At 61.1% G+C, this 8,802-nt stretch overlaps 1 protein-coding gene across 3 annotated transcripts; it reads left to right on the top strand.

Moving 5' to 3' along the window:
• The first annotated feature begins 1,057 nt into the window (after positions 1–1,057).
• DECR2 (2,4-dienoyl-CoA reductase 2) lies at positions 1,058–8,142 on the top strand. 3 transcript variants are annotated; one of them, XM_021552098.2, is made up of 9 exons: positions 1,058–1,182; positions 1,259–1,327; positions 1,613–1,664; positions 3,711–3,846; positions 4,147–4,271; positions 4,761–4,854; positions 5,108–5,212; positions 6,078–6,266; positions 7,120–8,142. In XM_021552098.2, the coding sequence occupies exons 1-9, from the start codon at positions 1,073–1,075 to the stop codon at positions 7,152–7,154; spliced, it is 915 nt and encodes a 304-aa protein (XP_021407773.2). In that variant the 5' UTR covers positions 1,058–1,072; the 3' UTR covers positions 7,155–8,142. The 3 variants fall into 3 exon arrangements, with proteins under 3 accessions (XP_021407773.2, XP_021407774.2, XP_077642920.1); XM_021552099.2 differs by having other exon boundaries at positions 6,078–6,295; XM_077786794.1 differs by having other exon boundaries at positions 1,082–1,149.
• Positions 8,143–8,802: the final 660 nt, after the last annotated feature.

Raw genomic sequence — 8,802 nt, 5'->3', positions numbered from 1 at the left:
CACAGGGTGTCACTGGGATGTCCCTGGGTGTCCCTGGGTGTCCTTTGCTGTCCTTCGCTGTCCCTCGCTGTCACTGGGTATAACTAGGATGTCACAGAGTGTCACTGGATGTCCCTTGCTGTCCCTGGGTGTCACAGGGTGTCCCTGGGTGTCACAGGGTGTCCCTTGCTGTCCCTTGCTGTCCCTCGCTGTCCCTCCTGTCACAGGGTGTCCCTGGGTGTCACAGGGTGTCCCTCGCTGTCCCTCGCTGTCACTGGATGTCCCTCGCTGTCCCTCCTGTCCCTCCTGTCACTGGGTGTCCCTCGCTGTCCCTTGCTGTCACTGGGTGTCCCTCGCTGTCCCTACTGTCACAGGGTGTCACAGGGTGTCACTGGGTGTCCCTCGCTGTCCCTCGCTGTCCCTCCTGTCCCTCCTGTCCCTCGCTGTCCCTCCTGTCCCTGGGTGTCCCTCGCTGTCCCTCCTGTCCCTCCTGTCCCTCGCTGTCCCTCCTGTCCCTGGGTGTCCCTCGCTGTCCCTGGGTGTCCCTCGCTGTCCCTCCTGTCCCTGGGTGTCCCTCCTGTCCCTGGGTGTCCCTCGCTGTCACTGGGTGTCCCTCGCTGTCCCTCCTGTCCCTGGGTGTCCCTCGCTGTCACTGGATGTCCCTCCTGTCCCTCCTGTCCCTCGCTGTCCCTGGCTGTCCCTCCTGTCCCTGGGTGTCCCTCCTGTCCCTGGGTGTCCCTGGGTGTCCCTCGCTGTCCCTCCTGTCCCTGGGTGTCCCTCCTGTCCCTGGGTGTCCCTCGCTGTCACTGGGTGTCCCTCGCTGTCCCTCCTGTCCCTGGGTGTCCCTCGCTGTCACTGGATGTCCCTCCTGTCCCTCCTGTCCCTCGCTGTCCCTGGCTGTCCCTCCTGTCCCTGGGTGTCCCTCCTGTCCCTGGGTGTCCCTCGCTGTCCCTCGCTGTCCCCGGCCCAGCCCCGTTCGCCCCGCGCTGCAGTTCCCGCAGTGGCCGCTCGGTGTCGCTGTGTCCAGGGGCGCTCCCCGTTGCCAGGCGCCGGCGGCGGCGCCGCGCAGGCGCAGTGAGCAGCGGCCGCCGCCATGGCCGAGGCCGCCATGGCCGCGCGGGCGGCCCCGGACGGGGACGGGGACGGGGACGGGGACGAGTGTCTGCCCCGGTACCGGCACCTGCTCTGCCCCGACCTGCTGGCGTGAGTCCCGCCGCTCCGGGGCGCCGCGGGGGCCGCCTCCCCGCGGCCCGGCTCTGACCGTGCCTCTGTCCCCCAGGGGCCAGGTGGCCTTCATCACCGGCGGCGGCTCCGGCATCGGCTTCCGCATCGCCGAGATCTTCATGAGGTGGCACGGCCCTCCCTCCTCCTGTCCTCCGTTCCTTCTTCTCTTCCCTCGCTTTCCTCCTCTTCACCCCCTCTCCTCTCTCTCCCCGTCCCGCCCTTTCCCCGCCGCGCTGCCAGCCCGCGGAGGCGCCGGGACAGCGCCGGGACAGCGCCGGGATAGCGCGGGGACACCCAGGGATGCGGAGCCCTCGGGGCGGCTGCGGGAACGGGGCTCGGCCTCTCCCGCCCCGCGATCCCGGGCTGCTGCTGAGCGGCCCGGCCGCCCTCACCTGCCCCTTCCCTGCAGGCACGGCTGCCGCACCGTCATTGCCAGCAGGAACCTGCAGCGCCTGGCCGAGGTGAGACCGGGCTCCCGGGGAGCTGGAGCACCTGGATCCCTTCTGGTGGAGCTGGGAGCCCCCGAAATCCTTCTGCTCTCTCCTGGTGGAGCTGGGAGCTCCCAGCATCCTTCTGCTCTCTCCCAATGGAAAAGGAAGCCCCCAAAATCCTTCTGCTCTCTCCTGGTGGAATAGGGAGCCCCCCAAATCCTTCTGCTCTCTCCCGGTGGAGCCTGGAGCCCCCAAAATCCTTCTGCTCTCTCCCGGTGGAATAGGGAGCCCCCCAAATCCTTCTGCTCTCTCCCGGTGGAGCCTGGAGCCCCCAAAATCCTTCTGCTCTCTCCCAGTGAAACAGGGAACCCCCCAAATCCTTCTGCTCTCTCCTGGTGGAGCCTGGAGCCCCCAAAATCCTTCTGATCTCTCCCAGTGAAACAGGGAACCCCCCCCAAATCCTTCTGCTCTCTCCCAGTGGAACAGGGAGCCCCCGGAATCCTTCTGCTCTCTCCTGGTGGAACAGGGAGCCCCCAAAATCCTTGTGCTCTCTCCTGGTGGAGCCAGGAGCCCTGGGAGTAGTGCAGTAGGAGGAATGGCTTCCCAGTGCTTCCCAGGCTGCCAGCCCCAGGTGCCGGGCAGGGTGGGTGCAGGTTTGGGGGGGCTGCACCCACAGCACCTCCAGCACAGCTCAGTTAACCTGGAACCTGCTTTGTGGGGGCTATTCCATGATCATGGTGGCTTTTTAGGGGGGAGAGGCAGAAATGAGCTGTGGGGGAGGTTTGTCAGCAGGGCAGAGCCCAAGGCTGGACTGAAAGCTCAGCACAGAGTAGGAGCAGACCCCAGGGGCTGTGTGGCTCGTGGGCTGCACAGGTGTGCTGTGTTTTGGGGCAGAGGGGAGGGTGCAGGTGTGGGTGCTGTCATTTCCTATCCCCTCATGCTGACGTGCCAGAAGAAGCTGACTCAGCAGGTTTTTAGTCCTCAGGGGCCAGAGTCTTCTGAGGCCACAGAATCTGCAGTGCAGGACTCCAGCTGCTCGTGCACCCGTGTGTTTTTGGAGCCCAAAACAGAAGTTGGAGCAGCTCTGGGTGTTGTGTGGAGTTGCTGCTGAGTTTGTGCTTAATTTCCTGGGGTAAACCATACTCTTAATGAGCCACAGGGGTGGCTTGTGACAAACTCTCACAGCCCAACACCTGGCTGCTCTGTCTTTGCCCTTTTGCCCACTGACCTTTTGATCTAAAGGGGGATTATGCCTGGGCTCATGCCAAAAATGCCTTGCTGGGGTCCAACCTTTGTATTTGCCCCTCAGAAACGTTGCCTGGACTGTGCTGTGTCCATGGCAGGTACCTGGGCTTGTCAGAATCAGAGGTATTGATGATTCCAAGGTTGTAGAAAGTCTCTGTCAGCCCCACTGCCAAAGCAGAAGCCATAATTGGTCTGTGCTGGTTTCAAGGTTGTTTATTCTGTTTATCTCTAACATGTTCTGCTGCCCTGCCCAGCTCTGTCCTGCAGGGCAGCGTGTGGGGCTCTGCCCTCAGTGGGATGTGACAAACATTAAATAAGAGAAACTCCCTGGGCTGGATTTACAAGAACGTGCCAATATCTGTCACCTACGTTGGACAGTGTGTCCCCAGCCTGAACCAACAGAAAAATGCCAACACCACAGTGAGACATGGAGGGCATGAAGAAGGAGAAAAAGGACAAGACACACCCAATTTCCTCCATCTTGTCCCCTTTGGACCCCTCATCTAGAATCCTAAAATTTTACTTTTGCACCCGTGCCACACTTAATTATTACTTGTATCAAACACTCAGAGCTTCTAATTCATCCTGTAAGATTGAAAACTTTTCCATGGGCAGAGATCACAGCCAGTGTCTCTGGGGGCTCTGTCCAGGGGGGTTCCTGACCCCTGCCAGGGTCCCAGGGCAGCCAGAGGGAAGCTCTGGACTCCCACATGGGCTTAGCCAGGCCAGCATCCAGCGTGGCTGGGATACACCATGCAGGAGCTTTCCCTGGTTACTCCAGGACTAGCAGGGTGCAGCCAGGCTCTCTCAAGTCTCTTTTGGTTCTTTCAGGCCTCGAAAAAGCTGGTGGCAGCCACGGGGCAGCAGTGCCTGCCCGTGTCCATCGACGTGCGGCAGCCCCAGAGCATCGCGGCAGCCGTGGACGAGGCGCTGCAGGAGTTCCAGAGGATTGACATCCTCATCAATGGTGAGGCTGAGAGGGCAGGGGCAGCGTTTGGGCTCCCTGCTGGGCAGGGTGTTTTCCTGGGAGCACAGAGGAAGCAGAGACCTGTGTGTGGTACATGGCCATCCCTGTTTGTCTAGGTGTGGGTCATCCCTGCTCCCCTCGTGCTGGCGGTGCTGCTGGGCACCCAGAGCCACCAGTTTATCCCTTACCAGGGCTGTCTCCACGTGCTCTCCAGCATGCAGACATTGTTCCTCACCCTCCCTGTCACAGGAGGGCCCTGACGTCTGTCCCAGCCCTGTCTTGCCTGTCCCTGTGCTTCAGGTGCTGCGGGGAACTTCCTGTGCCCAGCCAGTGCCCTGTCCTTCAACGCCTTCAAGACAGTGATAGACATCGACACCATGGGTACCTTCAACACCTCCAAAGTCCTCTTTGAGAAATATTTCCGGGTAGGTGGCATGGAGCCAGGGGACTCTGAGGAGAGGCTCTGGTTGGCAGAGGGTAGTGTCAAACCACACTGTGCTCCTGGGGAAATCAGGGGAGTGCAAGGACCCAGAGCCTCCCTGCACAGATCCACTCTGTTCCCTTCCAGGGATCCCAGCCCTGAACTGGGGATCCTCCTGTCCCTTGCCCTGGTTTTTGTGCTCCTGCAGCACCTTTCCATGCTCTGCCACCTGGAGAAGCTGTGATCTCCTGCTCCCTCTCCAGCTCTGGCACTTTCCCTTGGCCTTTCCTTCTACCCTGCATGTCCCATCTCTCCAGCAGGGCCCCGCTGGCTGCCCCACCCCTGAGATTCAGTGGGTAGAGCTGCCCCAGTGATGGCTTGGCAGTGCCTGTGGGTGACTGTCCCTCCAAGCCCAGCTCTCCTGTCCCCCAGAGCCCTCAGTGACCCTTTGTGCTGCTCCCTGGCTAACTCCACATCTCCTTCCCTTCCCCAGGACCACGGTGGGATCATCGTTAACATCACGGCGACCCTCAGCTACCGAGGGCAGGCCCTGCAGGTGCATGCTGGGGCTGCCAAGGCTGCCATAGGTACCTCAACACACCCTGCTGGGGCTCTGAGCCACGTGGGGCCAGGAAAGAAGCCAGTTCTTCCTAAATACTGGGATGGAAGATACCCTAGGGAGGAGCAAACGTGAATTGGTGTGGTTACTGCATGTGTGGGTTTGGGATGAGGCCCTTTGCTCTCAGCCAGACTCTTCTGTGGGTTTCTTTCTCCCCTCAGAAGAAGCTGCTGGCATGGCTGTGCTCCCTGTTTCTCACTGCTGTTGCAATCCCTCCCCAGATGCCATGACACGACACCTTGCAGTGGAGTGGGGACCCAACAAGATCCGTGTGAACAGCCTGGCCCCCGGCCCCATCTCGGGCACCGAGGGCTTCCGACGCCTGGGTGAGGCACTCCCTGCTGGCACTCCCTGCCAGGGCACCAGGAGGGACACCCAGTGCCACACAGCTCCTGGGGGTTGCTGCTGTGCTGTGGCTGGCACAGCTCTCTGGGAACAGCCTTCCCCTGGTACCTCCCAGGGCCCTGGTTTGGCAGCAGTTTGGGCTCTCTGATGCCACGATGGAACGTGCTCCCCCAAAACTCAGCCCTGCCTGAGGGGTTGGCTCTTGTAGTCCATCAGCAGAGTGCTGGTGCAGCCCCAGGGGATGGGAAAGACCTGGAGCTCTTAGAGGGGTCCAGAGGCCATGGAGATGCTCCAAGGGTTAGAACCCCTCTGCTCTGGAGCCATGGAGACCTCAGAATCCCTTCCAGGGCCTAAAGGGGCTCCAGGAGTGCTGTACAGGGGTACAGGGCTTCCCACTGCCAGAGGGCAGGGTTAGATGGGATATTAGGATGGAATTCCTGGTTGTGAGGATGGTCAGGCCCTGGCACAGGGTGCCCATAGCAGCTGTGGGTGCCCCTGAATTCCTGCAAGTGCCCAGGCCTAGTTGGACTAGGCTTGAATCCACCTGGGATAGTAGAAGGTGTCTTTGCCCATGGCAGGCGAGGAGAAGGAGAGATCCCTCCCAACCCCAACCATTCCATGATTCCATGAGGTTCTCAAGCTCGCTGTGCCAGTACCAAATCCCTGCTGGGTTGAGCTCCCCTCCTTTAAATCTTCCTGGGTTTGTATCCCAGGGCTGTGCCAGGATCTCATCCCAGTTTCCTGCAGCACTCAGCCAGCCTCACGGGCAGTGCTGCAGTGCCTGGCCAGCCATGGTGGTGGACAGTCCTCCCACGGTGCCAAGTGACTCTTTCCTGCTCCCTTTAGGTGGGAAGTTTGCCGAGCAATCCAACCAGTTCTCGGCGATCCCGCTGCAGCGCGCGGGGAGCAAGACGGAGATCGCGCACAGCGCCCTGTACCTGGCCAGCCCCCTCTCGTCCTACGTCACCGGCACCACCCTGGTCGTGGATGGTGGCAGCTGGCTCACCTCCCCCAACAGCTTCTCTGCCTTGCTGGGTATTGCCTCCTCCTCTGCTAAACTCTAGGTGACTGCATTTCCCCCTCGTGGGATTGGAGCAGGGCTCCTCAGGGAAACTCTGCTTTTCCCTGGGGCACAGGGCACGGGTCCTGTGAGGAGCGGCTGAGGGAGCTGGGAAGGGGCTCAGCCTGGAGAAAAGGAGGCTCAGGGGGGACCTTGTGGCTCTGCACAACTCCTGACAGGAGAGGGGAACTAGGGGAGTCGGGCTCTGCTCCCAGGGAACAGGGACAGGACAAGGGGAAACAGCTTCAAGCTGTGCCAGGTGAGGTTTAGGTTGGGTATTAAGAGAAAATTCCTTCATGGAAGGGGTGCCCAGGGCCGTGGGGGAGTCCCCATTCCTGGAGGGATTTAAAAACTGGATGTGGCAGCTGGGGACATGGGTCAGTGGTGGCCTTGGCAGTGCTGGGGGAACAGTTGGATTTGATGGTCTTAGAGGGCTTTTCCAACTTAAATGATGATTCCTAACCATGACTCTCCCAGGGCATGGCTGCTGTAGCAGTGGGTGCACTGTCCTCATGGATAGTCCTTGGGATGAGCAGAACCTGCTGGATTTTCCCTTTGAGCCCGGCTTGTGACGTGGTGTCTTGTGGATGTTTGTCCAGACACCTCTGAGATTCCCCCAAAGCAACACAATGCCCATTTTCTGTGCCCCAGCAGCAGGATTGAGCACAGAGAATCCCAAGAGCCTCTTCCTTTCATGAATTCCTGCAGCCTGGCAGGGGAAGGGGTCTCCTGCCTTCCTCTCCTCCCTGCCTGTGTCCCACCTGGCAGCCTCCAGGAGCTGGGCAGGCCCCAGCAGGGCTCTGTCCCCACCTCCACCCTCTCTTGCAGATGTCTGGGCTGCGGGAGCAAACCAACCCCACTGACGGACAGCCTGGGACTGACTGACGGACAGATGTGACATGGGACACCGTGTGGGGACATCTCCCAGAGCCAGTGCTGACAGCCACAGCCTCTCCTCGGCCACTGGTGGTACTGGTGACGCTGCCAGTCCCATGTCTGCCTGAGGGACACAGCTCTGGGTGCTGGGTGGGGACCAAGGCCACCCCCATCCTGTGCCATTGCTGCCTTCTGAGCTGGCCTGGCTGTGGGTGCACAGACAGCTGGGAGGGCTGAGGTGGTCTCTGGCCCTTTGTGGCTCCCTCCAAGCTGCTCTGGTGGCCTTTCCCAAGCCTCCAGCAGTGCCACCCGTGGGTACCCATCCTCTTAGTCCCCTCTCCCCTGTCTTACCCTGAGAACTTCACGAGACCCCCAGCAGCAGCTCCTTTTTGGGAGGGGAAGCAGCTCAGCCCGCCTGGGGTCACCCAGCGTGGTGGGCTCAGTTCTGCCCTGGCAACTCTTGGAGGGGAAACCCTGGCAGGGGGAGGTGGCTGTGTCCCCTGAGGGGTCCTGGGTGGGACAGTGGTCCTGGGAGGCTGCCAGGGATGCAGCTGGGATGCCCCTGCAGGAGCAGAGGTGGTGTGAGGGCAGATCCCCCAGGTCCAGTTCTGCACTGCAGTGTCCAGTGGTCTGTCCACACCCGTCTGTCTGTCACACCAGTGTCATGCTGTCTCCTTCTGCTCAAGCTGAGGCAAAGTGAAGGGCTCGAACTGGAATCTAGTCCTTTCCTCCTGCTGGGCTGCAGGAGGCACAGCAGGGCTGCACGGGTGGCACTGCTGGAGCCAGCCCTGTTCCTGGTGCTGGCACCCCAGGGGACACACGCTGCTCATGTGCACCCTCCTGCTGCTGCTGGTAGTTCGTAGGCTCACCCTGGATTCCATGAAGCTTGTTTTCCCATTTGATTTCCTATTTGATTGTAGACTTGCCAGGTTTTACCCCTCCCTCCAGGCCACCAATAAAGAATTTTCCCCCTGAGCAGTGATGCCTCTCTCTGCTGCAGGAGCACCAGTGCCCTGCTCAGCTGACTGGTCCAAACTGGGTGCTGAGGGAGGGGGAAAAGCCACTGCTCCCACTGCCAGGGCCTTGTGTGGCTCCAGTCCTTGGCTCTGTGGTGCCTCAGTGCTCCAGGCCACGGGGCTTGGGGACCTGCCAGCTCCTCATCCCCAGGGGCTCTGGGAAGGTGGTTCCAGAGGTGGTGGGAGGTGCTGAGGGCTTTGGTGAGAGGCTCAGCCCTTCACGGGGACAGGGATGCAGTGCTTGGGCTGGAGTCTGGGTGGATCCTTAGTCTGGGATGTGGCTCCAGCTGCAGTGTTCTCTTGCTGGATCCCAGGATGTGTTTTCTCCTGGGGAAGGTTCCTGTGTGCTGTGTGTTGGCCCTTCTGCCCAGCTGCAGCCTTGTCTCTGGGAGGCTCCATGGATTTTGCTGTTCCACCATGCCCAGGTGACCTGGGCACTGTCAGGGCTGTCCTGGCTCCGTGGCCACCCCAGGAAGGAGCTGAGCTTGTGTCTCCAGCAGCAGGGGAAGGACAGAGCTCCGGGCCCAGCCTTGGCATAGCCCGGAGCTTCAGGAACCCACCCAGGGGTGCAGAGCTGCCTCTCACAGCATCAGGCTGGCACCTCATGCCCTGCCAGCCC

Source organism: Lonchura striata, chromosome 16 (assembly GCF_046129695.1).
Source record: "Lonchura striata isolate bLonStr1 chromosome 16, bLonStr1.mat, whole genome shotgun sequence".
Lineage (NCBI taxonomy): Eukaryota > Metazoa > Chordata > Aves > Passeriformes > Estrildidae > Lonchura > Lonchura striata.
Note: the sequence above shows the minus strand (reverse complement) of the source record. Positions and strands in the feature narration are given on the sequence as shown.